The sequence below is a fragment of the Gymnoscopelus microlampas genome (genome assembly GCF_963454915.1).
Source record: "Gymnoscopelus microlampas genome assembly, chromosome: 18".
NCBI classification, from domain to species: Eukaryota; Metazoa; Chordata; class Actinopteri; order Myctophiformes; family Myctophidae; genus Gymnoscopelus; species Gymnoscopelus microlampas.
In genome coordinates, this window is record NC_139955.1 from 7,426,767 (window position 1) to 7,447,208 (window position 20,442).

At 46.2% G+C, this 20,442-nt stretch overlaps 1 protein-coding gene across 1 annotated transcript in view; it reads left to right on the forward strand.

Moving 5' to 3' along the window:
- Positions 1-20,442, forward strand: part of nlgn3a (neuroligin 3a) — a 200,806-nt gene that overhangs the window by 177,079 nt on the left and 3,285 nt on the right. Inside the window, exon 4 of the mRNA XM_084085976.1 lies at positions 9,316-10,105. Within this exon, the coding sequence (XP_083942102.1) occupies positions 9,316-10,105 (790 nt within the window). The remainder of the gene's footprint in view (positions 1-9,315; positions 10,106-20,442) is intronic.

Genomic DNA, 20,442 nt, shown 5'->3' on the forward strand with positions numbered 1-20,442 from the left:
CTGCAGTACACTTTTTTTCTTTTTTTCAAAAGGGCACTTCTGGTCAAGAGGGCAAAGGGCAGGTGCTCTAGCACCACCTAGAGTCTATCTGTGCACGTCCCTGACTTCAAGCCGTGGTGCCGTCGATATAAAACCGGAAAACTCGCCCCAAAACACCATCGCCCCCATTTCTTTTCGTGTACCAGCGGTTCTTGTATTCCTGTATTTGTTTTACTGAGGATAAGGTTAGAAATAAGTTTACGGTTAGCCATGTTATTAGTTTTACCAAGGTTACGTTTAGGAATAAGGTTAGGTTTAGGCATAGTTTAATGAGGTGACTGTTTTGGGGCGAGAGTTTTGGTGTTCGTCTGTAGTGGGCAACAGCGCATGCGTCCGCAATAATGCTATCAGGATCACCAGGGCCGGCCCTACGACTTTGGTGGCCCTAAGCAAGATTGTTTGTATCCTCAAAACACTCCCAGCACAACCTCCAAATCACACGCACGCACGTGCACGTGTGCGCGCACGCACACACACACACACACACACACACACACACACAATACAACCAGTAAGACTCCCTAATCGGGAGATAAGCGACCGTAGGTCACATGTATACAGAAGAGGGCTGTAACGGCGATTGGTTCCTAGTTGTGTGGGCAATGTATAGTTTTGTTTGGTGGTCTAAGAAATGTGGTGGCAGGCATGTTGATGACATGAGTGTACACATACTGTGTAGTGTGTAGCAATTTGCGTGTTTTTAGGGGCAAAACTGTAGGAGTAGTGGGCAAAAATGTGTTGTGAAAAGCGGCCTGAAGGTGGCGCTAGAAGAGGGCCATGTGAGAAATTAGGGGTGGGGTGTCCGCGTTGCCTTGGCGGACGAATAGGTACCGGCCGCGGCTCTCCCGGACGCTCCTAGCCCGAGTTACGGCATTTTATGTGAGCTGCAGTGGCAGGGGGTCCTCCACTGGGGGCGCCACCACTTTTGCATCCGTTCTGGAGCACCAGGAGTGGGTGGTCCCCGGGAATGCCCCGTGAGCAGCCCCGTTGGGGTGGTCATTTGGTAATTTGTCCACATGTGCTCATTTTTTACACTTGGGGGTCCCCGAGGCAGCTGGGGGTCCCTGGAGGTCCGGGGGTCCTTGGAGGGTGTAGTTTGGCAGGTAAGGAGTGTGTGTGCAAAATCTGGCATGGATCGGGGCAACGGGTGCGGAGATATGAGCAGGGCAAAAGTGTGACGGGACGTGTGTGACGGAGGCAAAAGTGTGACGGGACGTGTGTGACGGAGGGACACCTGGAGCAGGTTTCTATAGTAAATGCGACCTACGGTCGCAATTAAAAAGGACGGCAAATAGAATAGTTAAAGCTTGCGTGTTTGCTAATGTAAATATCAGGAGCATTTTTAGGGTCAGACCTTTAGGGGTGCTTCGCCCCTAATGCCCAATTCATGCCTAATTGTAGACTAATTATCAGTAAGTAATTAATCGATTAATTGTCCATAAATGTGCTGCAAATATACCACAAAGTCCATTTTACTTTTTTCATATACTCCTCTGCATTTTCAAGACAAATATTATACTTTTCACCCACTACGTTTACTTAATTTCTTTGTCATTACTTTTAAGTATAGCATCAGCTGTTATCAGCTGATACTCCAAAAGTGCACACTTACTGTGACTGTCCAAAACTGAAAAAAAAGTTTGAATAATTTGACCAGGCTTATAATTCTCACATGTTATTTGAAGTAGTGACAGTGACAGGTATACAACATCGGATCGATGATTGCCTTGCGAGTTTGGCCTTTCTTCCTGCTCCTGCAGAAACCATAGAAACCTCGATCACAATCATCACAAAGTGTGATGCCCAATTTACTTCCCTATAAGTCATTTCCTCAACCCTGCTTAGGCTAGTTCCCTCTGTCTAGTGCCAGGACGGTGTGTTCTTCATTGGAAATCTACAAAAGCTGATCTGCCATCACCAGAAATGACTGAATACGAGCAGGCATCACAGGAAGAAAGAACGTTTCTCAAGAAGTGTGATCTTCTGAGGTGCCAACGTTCACAGGTTTTTCAATTACTCTGAACAATTTCTGTGACTATGATGGGCTATGATAAGCATGGTAGTAACCAACATGCTTAACACTGTCCGTCTCTCTCTCCCTTGGGCAGCGTGAGCCGGCAGGCTACAAACACTATCCCTCTGCGGCCACAGCTGCAGTGAGTGAGAATCTGCCGTTCTATAGCCTGAAGGGATGGGGCCTTCTGATTGGTTGCAAAATAAAATGACAGAAAAACACATTTCACCAGGACTTTAAGTTCATTAATTGTGAGTTAATTAATATTATTATCATTATTTATTATTCTTCACAAGATATTCCGAAATAATAGATTTAGAATAATAGATTTTCCTGAAATAAAAAAAGCGAAAATCGCTCAACAAATTATCCACTTAGGACCTATTTAAATGCAAATATCAGATTTGCAACGCGTTGTGAGCCGTGAAAAGACAGCCGAGAAGTGGAGACATTTTCTTTGCCGCTATACTTTGCTGGCATTTGCCGACATTAATGTTGCTAGTCTATTTGCTGTGTTATGTTGTGTCGCCCTGTCAACACTGTTTCCACAGAGTGGTACTGCTTGTTAGAGTCGCCCACTTGCGTGACAGGTGGAATGACTCGACTCGTACAAAATGAAACCACAGAACCGTGGCCATGATAACTTTCACAGCATATAGTGGTCATTAGGGTACTTCTCCTGAGTTTCCGGGCAGACTTGTCTAGACGCCCGTTGGCGTTTTGCTGCCTCCCATTGTCTTGGGTACTGCCCACTGTTTCTATACTCTCTGACCTTAACCCATTAAGACCGGGACCGCATCTGTGTGTCATTTTTAGATTTCTTTGGAAAAATCGTGAAAATGTGTGCAAATCTTTGAATATATATATTTCAAAGGGAACATTTGTGACTCAAATCTTTGCTTCTGGGGATTCTACAAATGTCTTCTAAATCCTAAGTTGCTATAATATCAGTGATTCTTTTTTCATGTCAAGGACCGCCAAAATTATATGTATTTGGCCGCGGACCCCCATCTCAAAACATGTTGTTCCAGGGACCCCCAGAAGCAAAGATTTGAGTAAAGAAAAAATTCTTTAAAATATATATATATATTCAAAGATTTGCAAAAACGTTCATGATTGTTTGAAAATAGCTGATCTACAAGCTCATAGCGCGGGACTCGGTGCCGCGCTATGAGCTTGTATAGCTGCTATTTTTGAAAAGCCAAATAAATCTTAAAATGACACAGATGCGTTCCCGGTCTTTAATGGGTTAAAGCACAAGGTTCAGTCCTGCAGAGAAGAGAAAATCCATCACAACAGAACAGAGCACGTCTCTCTCTCCACGCCGTGTGCTTAGAAAACTCCATGATCACCTGCTGTAGTTTCCCTCCTCCCCCACGTTCGACAGAGAGTCCATCCTAGTCTTTCACCAGGTATAATCTCTCAAGACAGCTCAGCGCCACTGCCCCGGAACATGTATGGATCAATGCCATTTTCAGGTTTCTGATCCGGTCTGGAGCGGAGATAACTTCAGAGAAGTAAAACGTGACAACGTTCACCACCCCTCAAAATGGACAGATCTACAAGCTTACAACGCGGCAGTGTTGATTTTGACAGCAAATTTTGATTTTGTTTTTGTCATAGTCTTTTGAATAAAATTCCAAATTGTTTTAGTCATGTTTTAGTCATCTGAAATGTTTTAGTTTTGTCTAGTTTTAGTTGACTAAATACCATAAGATTATAGTCAACTAAATCTACAGTTGATTTAGTTGACTACAATGCATTTTGGAAGGCCTTGATGGCGTCGTAATGCCTGATTTTACACTTGGTTGCTGAAAATAGACGATCTACAAGCTCACAAGCGTTGTAAGAGTGCCACACCCGAACGCAACCAAACATAAAATGACTTGTGTTTTAGTCTACTGGATCTCTTCTCCACTATAGTCCCTCCCTAACATTTTAGTCTAGTTTTTATTTGTTGACGAAATTGTCAGTATATTTAGTCTTAGTTTTAGTCAATCAACACTGCAACGCGGCTTGATGCACCGCATGAACTTGTAGATCAGCACAAGCGAACGTCAATAAAGTAATAGCCAGCTCTCTCACATGTAAAGAGAATAAGAAGTTAGTTTACAAAGTTAAACCTCACGCCATAAAACTCGGAATGGATATAAGCCCTTTCTACTTACAGTAACAATTGCTCACTCACCTTTGCCGAGGTAAAAAAAAAAGACTATTCTGGAATCTGCCAATATCATATTTTTTTTTATCAGAGCTTTTTGGATTACTGGGGGGGATTCTGTCCTTTGGACGATCCCGAACCCTCCACTGTCCGACTCCTAGATTGTATCTATACAGTATCCTCAGCTTCATGGTCACATTACAGGTTTACAGAAGCAAAAAAGTGAGTGAAATTCGTTTTCGTGCATAGTTCCCATCGTATTGTTATTTCCATAGAAAAAAAAAGAAAGGGAAGGGGAAGAAGAAGGAGGGGGAAATGAGATCAATCAATGAAAACAAACACATGATCTACATATTTACACCTGATATAAGATATAAGGTGCATGAGCATAGCAGCAGATGTATACTGTGCAAGATAATACTTATGAACGTTAGTTAAGGTGCTAGGGAAAAAAAGGGGGAAAAAGACAAAAGTTGTACATGGGAAAATGTTGTACATGGGATTAAGATGCTAAATGTCAGCATGTGTAGACCACATAAAACCACATACGGTAGACTGACACTGGTATAATCCGCAAGTAGTCCTCATCAAGGTTAAGACTGCGTTCATGTGATGGTCAATATCATAAATTAATAGCGTGACATATGGAGTTGGCATTAAAGTCCAAAAGGCGAAACTCTGTGGCCACACGCAAACACGGCTAATAAGTCAGCTCTAAATGCGTCAGCTGAAAAGAAAACTATCGGTCAAATTTGTAATTTTGCTCTTTTTATACGTGTTGACAAATATTGGGCACATGAACATTTTATTTGAGATTTGGCACTATTGTAATTGGTTTGTATGAAGAATAAGGCATTCTAATGACATATACGCAAGCTTCGGTCCCATAAGTCATGCCTCTGAGCAGACTTGAGAAAGAGCGGCCCTCCCGCAAAATTCACAGACAAAATTGATTGATGACACCTAACATAGGAATTTTTGCAAATGTCGGTACGTTCAAAATATGGGCGTAAAAAGCTTAGTGAATTGGGCCCAACGTGAGACAGACAGTCTCTATGTTAAAACTCAATGTGAGAGAGACAGTCTCAATGTTAAAACACAATGTGAGAGAGACAGTCTCAATGTTAAAACACAATGTGAGAGAGACAGTCTCAATGTTAAAACACAATGTGAGAGAGACAGTCTCAATGTTAAAACACAATGTGAGAGAGACAGTCTCAATGTTAAAACACAATGTGAGAGAGACAGTCTCAATGTTAAAACTCAATGTGAGAGAGACAGTCTCAATGTTAAAACACAATGTGAGAGAGACAGTCTCAATGTTAAAACACAATGTGAGACAGACAGTCTCAATGTTAAAACACAATGTGAGAGAGACAGTCTCAATGTTAAAACACAATGTGAGAGAGACAGTCTCAATGTTAAAACTCAATGTGAGAGAGACAGTGTCAATGTTAAAACTCAATGTGAGAGAGACAGTCTCAATGTTAAAACACAATGTGAGAGAGACAGTCTCAATGTTAAAACACAATGTGAGAGAGACAGTCTCAATGTTGAAACACAATGTGAGAGAGACAGTCTCAATGTTAAAACACAATGTGAGAGAGACAGTCTCAATGTTAAAACACAATGTGAGAGAGACAGTCTCAATGTTAAAACACAATGTGAGAGAGACAGTCTCAATGTTAAAACACAATGTGAGAGAGACAGTCTCAATGTTAAAACACAATGTGAGAGAGACAGTCTCAATGTTAAAACACAATGTGAGAGAGACAGTCTCAATGTTAAAACTCAATGTGAGAGAGACAGTCTCAATGTTAAAACACAATGTGAGAGAGACAGTCTCAATGTTAAAACTCAATGTGAGAGAGACAGTCTCAATGTTAAAACACAATGTGAGAGAGACAGTCTCAATGTTAAAACACAATGTGAGAGAGACAGTCTCCACGCTAAGACACAATGTGAGAGAGACAGTCTCCACGCTAAGACACAATGTGAGACAGTCTCCATGCTAAGACCTTGCCATGATCACGATCATGATCTGTTCTCTCCTGTTGTTCCCAACAGCGATGTCCCCGCCCCTAACATTACTTTGTATTGAGGAATAGCACATTCCTGTCCTTTCTCTCTCCCACTCACTCTGCCCTCTCCTAGTTATCTTCTCCTTTATCATCCTGCAATGCTCAGAGATCTCCAAGGCTGTGCCCACGTCGTCCAGCTCCTCTCAAAGAGTCCTTGGCTGCCACATCGACACAGCCGCATTGCCTTTCACACCCACACGAGCTGGGACCCATACAAAACCCACCCTACTGTACCTCCATGCGGCCAGGCCTATACTCCTCTATCAGTGGTTCTCAAACTTTTTCATGTCAAGGACCCCCAAAATGACATGTATTTGGCCGCGGACCCCCATGTCAAAATATTTGTTCCACGGACCCCCCAGAAGCAAAGATTTTAGTGTCAAATGTTCGCTTTAAAAATATATATATTCAAAGGTTTGCAAAAATGCTCACGGTTTTTCAAAAATAGCAGATATGCAAGCTCATAGCGCGGCACTCGGTGCCGCGCTATGAGCGTGTATATCTGCTATTTTTGAATAGCCAAAGTATAAAAGGTTAAAGTGGTTAAAATGATTGTGATGCTATACTAACACATTTCGCTGGGGACCCCCTGGAACCCCCCCCCCCAAGGACCCCTGGGGGTCCCCGGACCCCACTTTGAGAATCAATGCTCTGAATAATGTTGTTAAGGTTCAGAGATGAGGTTGGGCCTTGGCCATGGCCTAAAACAAAATCAAAACGAAGACATACACAGATAGCCTGTGTAGTAGCAGGTGTGTACGTTATGTTTTAGAACCTTTGCATCATATGCAGGTGTGCAATACATGTTTTTTTCTGAATATTAGCGTCATAATATGCAGGTGTGTACGTAGGTTAAAAGTAGCAGCAGTGCAGTGTGTTCTTAAGGTGCAATTCACTAGGCCAGTTTGTGCCACAAAGGTATTAAAAAAAAAATCGAAGTACCTATTTAACTATCAAAGCAACCCCCCAATCAGAGCAGAGGGCCACCTGCTGGCCTCAAAGCCACTGCCTCTTAGGTAAAGACCCACCTGACAGCAGTCTGCCGCGAGTAATCCGCAGGTCGGGAATAAGTAAAGGAAAGCCTACTCTTTCAGTCCCGGGGTCCATGGAACCAGCTGTGAAAATGTGCAAGTTGATTGGCCCAGTTCTCCTGGATCCTCTGGGTCTCCGCTACCCTCCTCCCTCCTCCTCTCAGATACTGAAACGTCTACCTCCAGGTTTGCGGTGGTGGGAAAAGTACTCAAATTCTCTACTTAAGTAAAAGTACCAATACTGCAAGATAGAAATACTCTGTTACAAGTAAAAGTCCGGAATTAAAAATGTACTCGAGTAAATGTACAAAAGTATTGGTATCAAAATGTACTTAAAGCACCAAAAGTAAAAGTACTAAAATGTTTGAAAATAGCCTCTGTATAAAATAGGGTTAAAGTGATTTACGTATGTTTTATAATGTAATCATTTATATCTGCAAAGTAACCAGTAACTAAAGTTTTCAAATAATTGCAGTGGAGTAAAAGTACAATATTTGGATGAACTCGCTCACGCCCACACATTTTGTCCACATAGTGTTGACTTGAGGCTAGTTTCCTTCTCCTTAGACTTAGCCGTGTGTCTCTCCCATCTCAACCAGCCGGGCAGAATGCCTTGCTGCACGCCCTTAACACCTAATGCCTGCACAACGTCCAGTTTTCATTCCTTAGGGTAGACGTGACTCACGATCTTTTAAGCATACAGGCAGTCGAGGAAAAAAAAAAAAAAGTGTGTGTGTGTGTGTGTGTGTGTGAGCGCACGCGCGGGCGGGTGGGTGGGTGTATGCGTGCGTGCATGTACATATGCTCTTTGAATTGCAGGTGCAAGCGCCTGAAAATAACTGCGCTGCAGTATATAGTTGTGGTGCTGTTTGAGGTTAGGCCCAATTCAAGCTGCTTTGGCTGATGCAAATCAACAGGGTTGTGAGCAGAGCTACAATACGTTCCTCCCTTAGCCCGACTGGATTCAAGTACAGTAGAAACACTGCTCTGCTGCATTTTGTACTAAGAAAAACGGGGGGGGTCGCTTTTTATCTAGGGGATGGTATGGCTTTCTGTTGCTGCTTTTCACGTGCCTGTGCAACAAGGCCTGTAGAACTAGTCTGAGAGCATCTGTTCCTGACAGACAGACACGCACACGCACACGCACACGCACACACACACACACACACACACGCACACACTTCATTACTGAGAAAGGGTATAGAGCTGGATGGAGCAACACAAGATGGGAGAACAAAACGAGTCCCTCTTCTGTCTGCTCTCTGTCAGATAGACCGAACCATCTGCACATTCATTATCAGTCATGATTTCATCATTGAACTGCAATGCTGCATGGCAACAAGGTGCTCCCTCTCTCTGTCCTTTGTTATTCTTATCAAAACTGTAGCCGACGGGTTCCCCCTTTGTCGGTGACAATGGAGTGTTCCAGTGTAATGAGAAACGGTCATTATGTTGTAGTATCTAACCCATTGAGACCTGGAACTGTGTCATTTTTTGATTTGAGCTAAAAAGCATTATTTTACACTTTGGGCTATTCAAAAATAGCAGATCTACAAGCTCATAGCGCGGCACCGAGTGCCGCGCTACGAGCTTGTAGATCTGCTATTTTTGAAAAATCGTGAAAATGTGTGCAAATCTTTGAAATATATATATTTTTAAAGTGAACATTTTTAACTCAAATCTTTGTTTCCGGGGGTCCCTGGAACAAAATATTTTGATGGGGGTCCGCGGCCAAATGCATATCATTTTGGGGGTCCTTGACATGAAAAAGATTGAGCACCACTGATATAGAAACATACGTTTTTCAGAATACTGTTGAGATTTAGGAGACATGTAGAATCGGCTTCAGGTCTCAATGGGCTAATAGAGCTGCTCAGAATAATGTCCCCCTAAACACCGTCACACCGCTGATGCCCTGTTGTCTTATCTCAACACGCGTTGATAAGAATAAAAGACGACCTGCTCTTCTGTTCCTCTGTCCCCGCGCAGGTCTCTTCCACAGAGCCGTCATCCAGAGTGGCTCCGCGTTGTCCAGCTGGGCGGTGAACTACCAGCCCGTCAAGTACACCCGTCTGCTGGCCGAGAAGGTGGGCTGCAACGTCCTGGACACCCTGGACATGGTGGACTGCCTGAGGAAGAAGAGCTCCCGGGAGCTGGTGGAGCAGGACATCCAGCCGGCCCGCTACCACGTGGCGTTCGGCCCCGTCATCGACGGCGACGTCATCCCGGACGACCCCGAGATCCTGATGGAGCAGGGCGAGTTCCTCAACTACGACATCATGCTGGGCGTCAACCAGGGCGAGGGGCTGCGCTTCGTGGAGAACGTGGTGGACTCGGAGGACGGCGTCTCGGGCAACGACTTCGACTTCTCCGTGTCCGACTTCGTGGACAGCCTGTACGGCTACCCGGAGGGCAAGGACACGCTGCGGGAGACCATCAAGTTCATGTACACGGACTGGGCCGACCGGGACAACCCGGAGACCCGGCGCAAGACCCTGGTGGCCCTGTTCACGGACCACCAGTGGGTGGAGCCCTCGGTGGTGACGGCCGACCTGCACGCCCGCTACGGCTCGCCCACCTACTTCTACGCCTTCTACCACCACTGCCAGAGCCTGATGAAGCCCGCGTGGTCCGACGCGGCGCACGGCGACGAGGTGCCGTACGTGTTCGGGATCCCCATGATCGGCCCCACGGACCTGTTCCCCTGTAACTTCTCCAAGAACGACGTCATGCTCAGTGCCGTGGTCATGACTTACTGGACCAATTTCGCCAAGACCGGGTGAGTGGCATGAATGTTTTTCATTTCAATGAAAATTAACTGCCAGGGATATTGCTGAGGTGCTGATCACAGAGTAAAAGCTTTGAGAAGAGGGGGAAATAAACGTGTCACACACTCGGGGCATCAGGGTGTAGGGCGGGGTGAAGTTCCTGCCCACCACTGCGTAGACTAGGGCATTGGTTCTCAAAGTGGGGTCCGGGGACCCCCAGGGGTCCTTGAGGGAGTTCCAGGGGGTCCCCAGCTAAATGATAGATTAGGCACCAAATGGACCCTTATGGGTCTGTAACTCTGAGAGTGTACAAATGGAACCAAATGGACCCTCACGGGTCCATTTGGTTCCATTTGTACACTCTCAGAGTTAAATTGACATAGATTTTACAATATAAATTGCGGTCCAAGTGATAGAAATGCCATTAAATGGGGGGTCTGTAGCCCTAATGCATGTCAAACTGGGGGTCCTTGAAATGAAAATGGTTGAGAATCACTGCTAGAGCCGTAAAAAAATCTCCTCTTATGGGGGTCCCTGGCATTTCTTTTGAAATGGGGGTCCGCAGGCTAATAAGTGTCAATTTGGGGGTCCTTGACATGAAAAAGTTTGAGAACCACTGGACTAGGCAATTGAATCTTCTGCGGTGGATCTGGCTTGGCCCGGTGGCTCCAAAGGACATATAACTGGCCATTTAGGAGGCTGGCAGGGCAGGGCAATTTCTGTCACTGCAATAACAACTCACATAGGTTGGGAGGAATAGCATGTTCCACATGTATGCATGCATGCGTTACATCCTCCCGGAGAAACTCATAAAACTCAAGGAGACACACGCTCATGTACACTCCAAATCACGACTAAATTGAATTAAAAAAAGAAATGTGTGACATGTGTACTCGTTCCATAATGCATGTTTTTCAACAACAAAGCATTTAAAAAAAGAAATCAGCTAAAGTATGTCTTGTCCGTCGTTGAGATCGGATGGAATTCTCTGACGCACGTCGAGAGGGTTGTGAGCAGAGCTTCAATAGGTTCCTCCATTCCTCCAAGCACACTCGAACACACAGCACTGCAGAAACGAGGTGGTCGCTTTTTTATCTAGGGGACGGTGCGGCTTTCTGTTCGTGCATTTCTACAAGGCCTGTAGAACTATTCTGAGAGCATCTGTTCCTGACACACACACACGCACACGCACATGCACACGCAAACACACGCACACGCACACACATACAGTTCATTACTGAGAGAGCATATAGAGCTGGGTGGAGCAACACAAGATGGAAGCACAAAATGTGAGAGTCCCTCTTCTGTCTACTCCTCCGTCTGAGAGACTGAACCATCTGCACATTCATTATCACAGTCATGATTTCATCATTGTACTGCATGGCAACAAGGGCTCACTCTCTCTGTCCTTTGCTATAAGACGAGGGGGAAAATGTGCCACACATTCCAGTTCCATAATGTATTCCTCCGTCTCTCTTCGAGATCGGATCACATTCTCTGATCTTGAAGAAGGCCAGGTGGCCAAAATGTTATTAGATAAAGAAAAACGAATAAGGACCTGGAGTGTTCGACACAGTCTTTCCTCTGTTGTACCTGTCGATAATCACACTTTTCCATCAGGCAAGTCTTTGTATTATTGGCATAAAAGCTGCAACACCATCTTGTGTTACATCATGCTTCAACAGTTACATAACGGTCACTTTGTTAATCGAAGGAAATAAGAGTAAAATATTATCTTGGCTCTCTGCTGAGAGAACTCCTGTGCTCTGTACAAATTCTGGAGGAGAAAAAAAGGAGCTCCCACAGTGAATGGAAACAGGCAGAAAGCATTGTTCAGCAGACATTTCTTTTCCAGCTGTGTTTTCCCGCCTGGCCTTCCTGGGCCTCGGCCTGAAAACCTGAGACGTATTGAATCTGAGGAAGATTAAATGTTCCCCTCAACGTGCACAGGCCGGCGTGCATTCGGCCCGACTGTTATAGGGCTGGGTATGTGTGTGCACACATGGCCGCCTGCGTCTTGTGTGTACACAACACGCGCTTGTGTGTGACCGCACGTGTTTGGCTGGAAACACTATCTGCTCTATTATGCCGAAGCCCAAAAGACACAGAGACTTATCAGCCAGGCATATCACACTCCTGCCCACGGCCACATCGATCCCCCCTGCCCTGGCTGAGTCGATCACTTCTGCCCCCGGTGACTTCCGCTTACCCACACCGCTCAATTCCACCCCCACCTTGCACAAAGCAGCTCCATTTGTATGAGGACTACTAGTAATCACTGCTAACAACTGAAATTTAATTTGACAATCCCTGTTACCAGAGAGCTATTGATCACGTCCTGTACCGGGGTCGTTATCTTACATCTCTGTTTTCCTATCCGTCTCTATATCATTCGCTGTCCAATCAGTTAACGTTTACATTCGGTTGTCTGGGCTGCTAGTCTGACCCCCCGGGCCACAGGGTCTTGAACCTCTAATGTCAGACGAGAACAGATAGACTGATATCTGTTCCTCCCGGACATCGCCGACGCCCCCTCAGTGACCCTGCTGTCTAAACAGCTGTCCCTGCTGCCTGCCGGGCTATCTTGTCTTATGCAGATGCAGATGGAATTCAGTTCCTTTTTAGAAGTGCTAGAGGATCCTTTTCCTTTTTCCCTTACCGTACCTAAAGTGAGAAATGTGCCGCGATTTTGAGGTGCCCGGAGGTAATGGCGCGGCGCGTTAATGCACCGAATCCCCGTAACCTTGGACGTCAAGTTGTCAGTGCGTTTCACTCTGATGGATTGTGACAGGCTGCCCACATTACCCATAATAACCCCACTCTCGGATTTCCCTGCAGTGCTGCGGACAGTCACTGGGCTATCTGTTCCCAACTAACCTGGCTTTCACCCCAGCCGACGGGACAATAGGCTCAATGCACAGCAGCCATATTGTGAAGACATTCACAGGTGTGACCAATGATACTAATGAAGGCTCTGTTCCATTTAGTGTAGCACAGTGGTTCTCAAATGTTTCAATTTCCACGACCCCCGTAACTCTCAGAGTTACACGCCCATAAGGGGCCATGTGGAACATTACATTACATTACATTACAGTCATTTAGCAGACGCTTTTATCCAAAGCGACTTACAATAAGTGTATTCAACATAGGTAGGGAACGAAAACTACTAATCACCAGAAGTCTTAAGTGCATTTCCTGCAAAAAACAAGCAACCAAGAGTATACCTAGCGCTAAGGTAAAAGTGCAATATATCAGCTACCTACTTTCTTAAACAGACGAGACAAAATAGCAAAATCAAATGAGCACGAGCTCAGACAAATAAGTGTATCGACTAAACAAGATCCAATAAAACAATACAAAACTAAAACAAGAGTTCGTACAACTAGTTACCCCCTCAAGGAACCACGAGGGTCCCTGGACCACACTTTGAGACCCACTGGTGTTTCCAGTGAGACAACATGCACAATATCAGCCTCCTGACTCTGTTTGACCAGAATGGAACAGAGCCTTCAATTAGTATCATTGGTAACACCTGTGAAGGAAGTAAGAAGAGGCCTAATTCCTTTCCAATATGGCTGCTGTGCATAGAGTCTACTCATGACAACAAACTGCAGTTTGACTCTGCAGGGTATTTTGGGGGGTTGGAGGGATTTCCACCCCAGCTGATTGCAATTAGGAGCCGTGGGATGGTAAACTGGTCCTAGATCAGTGCCTATGGGTAAGTGTCCGCCCTGCGGCGTGTTGCCTTGGCGTCTCTCCAAACGGCTGGGATTATGCTCAGGCCAGAAGCGGGCCACTGGGCTGCTAAAGAGCCTGGGATTTAGATGCCGGGATAATAGAAAAAACCCAGAGTGGTGCTCGGAGGGTCATTTTTGTTCAAGCCCAAGTAAAGGTTTCTACCACCCGATCCCACAGGGGGCCAGGGAGGTGGGTACAATTCAAGCTCTTAAGAGGTATCCCTCCATAGGTTTTGTTTCTTAGAGCACACGAGGGAGCCACGGATGCCCACCGCCCCGCGCCATTTGCCTCTGGAAGACCCCACAGTATAATTAAGACCCAGCTGAATTCCCCCACGCCCCCCCCCCCTCCCTCCCTCCCCCCATGCTTGAGTGGCCCCGTCCAAGACAGCCAGCCAGGCAGCCCAGCCAGCCACCCTGCCTGTATCTATATCAGCCACCCAGATGTTCATAATGACTTGACCCAGATTGCGCTTCCTGCCCCCCCCCTCCCCCCCTCCCCCGTCTGTAAATGGGCTGTTGAAATGTGCGTGACACCATGTTGAGACACTTGTCGGCTCCATGTCAACAGTGCGTATCGCAGCAGCGCTCTCCCAAAAGCCTCTCCTGTCCCCGGCTCCCACGTGTCATCATTACCCGTGCGCGCATGTGCATGTGCATGTTGTGCGTGTACATATTGTACATGTGATTATATTGTGAGACTGTGGTTTGTCCTGAGAGTCAGAAGCGTGTCTTGGCTCTGAGAGGTTTTCTTTTCCCCTACCTGGCTGCTGCACTTGTTTTACTATTGACAGGAACAACTAGCCTGTACTGTCCACTAGCACAGTTACAGTAATAGGAGCACATATTAGCACGCCAACATCACGCACACACGCACACACACGCGGTAAACATGCATACCGCACACACAAATACAGCATGTAAACATATGTACATACAGACAGTCAGAACTAATAGTTCAGTCCAGACACCAACACACCCTTATACACACAATGAACACTGGCGTCACTTCATAAGAGACAGCATGATGAAAGGCTGTAAAAGATCAATCGTAATAGATCATTAGTGCTCTAAATATGCTGGTGCATCAACAGTGTTTCCACACTTCCTGTGTGTTTTGCATGTTAGTAGAAGGCACTCGTTTCCCCTATTGTGCGTGTGCATGTGCGTGTATGTGTATGTGTGCGTGTGTGTGTGTGTGTGTGTGTGTGTGAGAGAGCCCTGCTAGCTAGTTAAAGAGCAGAGCGCTGTCATGTATCGAATTTCTCTCTCTCTTTCAAGCCCCACTCTCTCTTTCTATCACTCTCTTGTTATTCTGCATGAAAACAGCCTGGTTTACATTTCTTACATGGTCTAAAACATGCAGTATTGATTGCACGGCGCACAGGGACGGCGGTGGCTAACTAAATAAATGTAGACGGAAGCGCTTGTGTCTCGCGCCCACTATACCACCACAATGCTTTGATTTATAACGCGCGGGTTGATTTGAGTTTCTTTGTTTTCTCCCGAGCGCGTTAATCGAACGGCCCACCCCCTGTAGGGTTAACGGCGCGTATTCATCAACCATTACTCCCCCGGCACTCCGTTTGACCCTGTGCACACACTGCCCCGACCTCTTTACCCCTGCTTTCCACTAATTACATCACTCATCCCACACTCTCCCCCATTCCCTCCCTCCATCACCGACATTTCTCTGGATGCTTTCTCCGCCCCCCCCCCCCCCCCCCCTGCCAACCACAGCTGGCTCCGCTCACCCGTCCTCATTAAGGCTGACTCCACAGAGCCAGTTTTCGACCAGTGGCATGACCTGACCTGGCCTGGCTTGGCACAGGTTCAACCGTGGCAAGCAACGGCCAGTTATCTGGTGTAAACGGGCTCAGTGGAACAACAACAACAACAACAACAACAAAATCCGTTGACCATCCGCCTATCAACTCCATTATATAGGCACTCACTTGGATAGGAAGTTTGTAGCCAATAACCTGATTTGCATTAGAGCAGGTATGGAGGTCATGTGGCTCGTTAAAAGGCCCTGTATGTCATTGATCGGCATCCCTGCTGTGGCCATGAATGTAATAAGAGGGGTAGACATGAGTGGGGAGGGGGGGGGGGGGGGGAGGTGGACAGATGGCGTTTGAGTGTGGCGTGCATGTGTGCGCAGCTCTGTGAGTGTCTGCCACTCATCTAATCCAATGTCGTCCATACTAAACACAGTCGCTCAGCCTGTTGAAGCGATGGCAGAGCCGGACGATTGCCATGCAACACTGTTCATCCAAATTGGTAAAAAGAGCTCAGGCCCAGTGATCTGCCGGCGCGAGAGATGACAACAATTGCCTCCCTGGGCCAAGCCGAAAGTTTTACAAAACAGAATTCGACTTGGTAGAGAGGGATATTGAATCTTTTTTTAATGAATTGCAAAGAATGAGGCACGCGATGGAGTACCGTGTCCACCACCGTGGGAATCTAGGGGTTTGAATCCACGGGCAGTGCTTCCGGCTTGGTGGAGTCTATATGTCCTCCTGATGGGGGCTCCTCACTGGCAGGCAGGCGAGCCAGAATAGCACACAGAAATGTGAGGAGAGGCGATTCTTAAAAATGTTTTCTAAATCCTAAACAGTTTTTTGAAAAGACTCGATTTGTTTTAAAAAGATTTTTCAAAAATAGCAGATCTACAAGCTGCTATGAGCTTGTAGATCTGCTATTTTTGAATAGCCAAAGCAAAAGTGACACAGATGCGTTCCAGTGGGTTAATTCTTAATTGGCATAATGACTGAATTGGGGTAAAACTAATTGGCTATTCTAAATAGAGAATGCGTGAAAATCCAAATGTACCCCTTCCGTCATAACGGAGATTACCAATAGGTGTGCACCTTGTGTTACCTGGTAAGTAGATAAACACCTGCAGGGGATGCATTTGTTACGCAACAACCGCGACGACAAAGGAAAGTTAAAAAACAGGGTCCCAATTTGCATATTTTAAAGGCTTAACTGAAGTGAACATCAGTGCCACCGCATTAATGTTCCTTGTTGTATATACAGAGGAGAGAGCTGCCACGCTGCTCGGATTTATTCACCGACCTGGAGTGGAGTGAAAATAGATTCTTGTCGACCGCCTCGGGGCACCTAAACGTGTCTTTTCAGATTTGGTGATGGCTCGCTCTATGATCACTCAAGCGCTTCAAATTACACCGGGACGAAAAGGGGAGGGAGGTACATGGGAAAGGGAGAGAAAAAAAAGGGACGAAAATTATATTCATTCTTTCCCCCATATCTACCTTTTACATCAGCGCTCGCAGTGAGCCAGGAATAGGTAATGAGTTAAGTCTTCACACCGTCTCACAGGGGAATGTTTGAGGCGCGGCGTCATTCTGGTAGCACAGGCGGTGACAGACGTTCTAGAAAAGGTGTTTATCATTGGTACAAGGGTTCAGCCGGACAGCCGTGTCTGTAGACTAGTCCCAGAGGTCATCTTACAGGCACACATGAACACACGCTCTCTCTCACACACACACACACACACACACACACACACACACATAAACACACCAGAAAAAAACATAGTCAATCACAGATACAAACACACAGGCGGCGCCAACCCGCTAACCTGGCTGGTCAAGGTTAGCGTGGGTCTGCAGGTCACACAGAGAGGGGGGGGGGTCGGGGGGCGCGGGGTGGCTGGGGGGCTCTGGAGAGATGAAGGAGTGGTTTATAGCGCCGTGGCCAAGTGGCCCGGGCCATATGAACACATCAGAGGAAAATCAGAAAGGCCATTAAAACGCCTGCTTTTTATGGGTGTAATAATCCCCCCCCCTCAGCCTGGGAGGCAGGCCATGGTTCCCTACAACCATCCGGATTAAGTGGGAGGCCTGTGACAGGAGGCAGGCTATCAGCTAATGCAGGGGGAACACAGAGAGGCCCAACAGGGCCACAAACATCGCATTATGACGGGGTGGTGCATATGCTACTGAGCCCAAAGCACACAGAGCGCTCGGCGGGTGTTTGAACAGCGAGCAAGCTGTGCGATGATTTAACCCGTATCGCTTCGGATGTGAAACGACCAAAGTGAGCGCCGGGTTTAAGTGCAGATGTCGGCTTTGAATTGAGGTTGTCCTGGGGCAAATAAAAGGGACAGACAGGTGAGGAACTGCTTCCCTTTTAGCAGCACTCCCCCACACATGAACACACACACACACCCTTCCTCATGCCAGAAGTATTTGGAAACGATTAATATTCTAAAGTAGACTTGAAACTCTGCGGCCTATCGATGCGCATATTCATTATATATTTGCATACTTTTGCTCCTGGCTTTTCCGTATTTCAGTGCATCTATATTAGGATTCAGCTGTGACTGTGACTCAGCTGACATCATAGACATCGTGTCACGTCCCATCCAGAAGCAATAAGAACATCAAAGAGTGCCACTGTCCAAAGATTTACCAGCCTCCTTTCCTGCATGTCCGATACATGAGTCTTAGGGCTTCCCCCCCAGCTTAGCAGAATGGCTTATAATGTTGTTGTCACACTGTATTTCATAGTTGGCGTACGGCATTTACACAGATTGTTGTCGGCAGGATATTATGGCGCTGTGTAAATAAGGCCACTATTGAGCCAAATGCTGCAGGAAAAATAAGAAGTGCACTTCACTAAGGCGGATCTGACAAGGTTGTATCAAGCCTAGTTCAGACCGAAGATTATTAGATGAGACTAAACCGTTGTAGGAGGGATTTATGCTTCGTCATACGACGGTGTCAGGTGCCGAAAATAGCCGATCTACAAGCTCACCACATTGCTGTGGGCTTGTGCATCTGCTATTTCCGGCACACAACAACACCATACGACGGAGCATAAATGTAAGCATTATAACACTGCAGATAAAAATCACAGCGGTCTCAGTTACCACTCACGTGTTACCCATATTGCTTTAACCCATTAACGCATCTGTGTCACTAGATTTCTTTGGCTATTCAAAAATAGCAGATATACAAGCTCGTAGCGCGGAGCTTGTAGATCTGCTATTTTTGAAAAATCTTGAAAAAAAATGTTTTGATTTTTTTTTTCTCAAAAAACTGTTTTAGGATTTAGAACACATTTTTAAGAATCGCCTCAGGTCTTCACGGGTTAAAGTTTAACGCAAACATTGCAGGGTAGCCGACACCCTCAGCACCGACCCTGTCCAACAACAAAGACCCAGCTCAGATCTCTACCTCAAAAGCTTATGACATGACTTCAAGGTTTTACCTTCAGCAGCCCGGGCCCAAAGTTGTTCAGAGGAATGTAGCCTGTTTACTATTGACATTGCAACAATTACCCAAGCATATGTGTGTGTAATTAGATAAGGCAGCCAGTTGTTCTCTAATGCGGCAAATCAAATTAACTAAAGATGCCACATTGATTTCTTTGTGTTCCCTAAATTATTCATCTTCTCTTGCACTGAACCAGCCAGCCAGCCACCACACAGCATTTGAAACCCTGCCGCTCCCAATAGGCTCCGATTTGTTCTGTGAGATCTACCGCAAATACTTTGTACATATTTTTGCCATCACAATTTTTACAGATTGATCCCCACGAGAAGAAAGCATTTACGGTGTTATGGAGACGCCAGGAATTCCCATTAACTGAAATTGCTCCGGCCCACCATGATTGGTTGTCATCTGTTCATGTGTGTGTGAATGTGCGTGCGTTTAGTACGTGTGCATGTGTGTGTGTCCACGCCTAGGGAGGGAGAGAGGGAGAGAGAGAGAGAGAGAGAGAGAGAGTCCCTGTGAATTCATGAAGCGTCTCTGCTCCAGACGGCTGTGCAGGTCTCTGCCGCCACATTGACGTTCTGTGCTGTGGCATGTTGCGCACGGGGGAGATCAATATGACCTTACCTCTGCCGCACGCTCCTTTGAAACTTAATTACTGATATTCAGCTACAAAGTCATCATAGCATGGCTGTCAATATTCATCGGGGATCATTACAGGCCTAATAAAGGAGGTTATTTACGGGCCGTTCCACTGACATGGCCCATGCCCAGGGACTCAGATTCAGCCATCTCAATTTGCTCTCCCATTCCATCTCTCCCTCTCTCCCTCTCTCCCTCTCTCCCTCTCTCCCTCTCCCCCACCTTCTCAATATCAGCCTCTTTCTCTTTCTCCCTCTCACGTCTCCCAGAAGCACTGACCTGAAAAAGAAAAATTGACAGCAGAAAAAAACGAGTGGGAGGGGATGGAGGGTGAATTCTTCTGGCGTGGCTTTTAATTCACTTGGCTGTGTTCGGAGCGTTTGAGACGGTGCCAAAAAAAAAACTGGAGCTGCCACATCCCCAAATCCCAAACTAAATTTGAACTTTGTTCGCCTCTGACTTCCCTCTCAGACCCGCACAGGGATATTTGGTGACATTTACAGCAAAATGTCTCACAGATCCTCGCCCTTACACAACAAAGCAGCCTGTTGACATCGACTATTGTGTTTTCGAGGCCACGGCGCAATCCTTTTGCATTCTTCAACGCAAGAGAAGTCATTTTTTCACAGAACATTTGAAGCAATAGTGCAGGCACGCGCGCACACACGCACGCACGCACACGCACACACGCGTTCCTTCACGGGCATCCATGCCTGACATTATGGC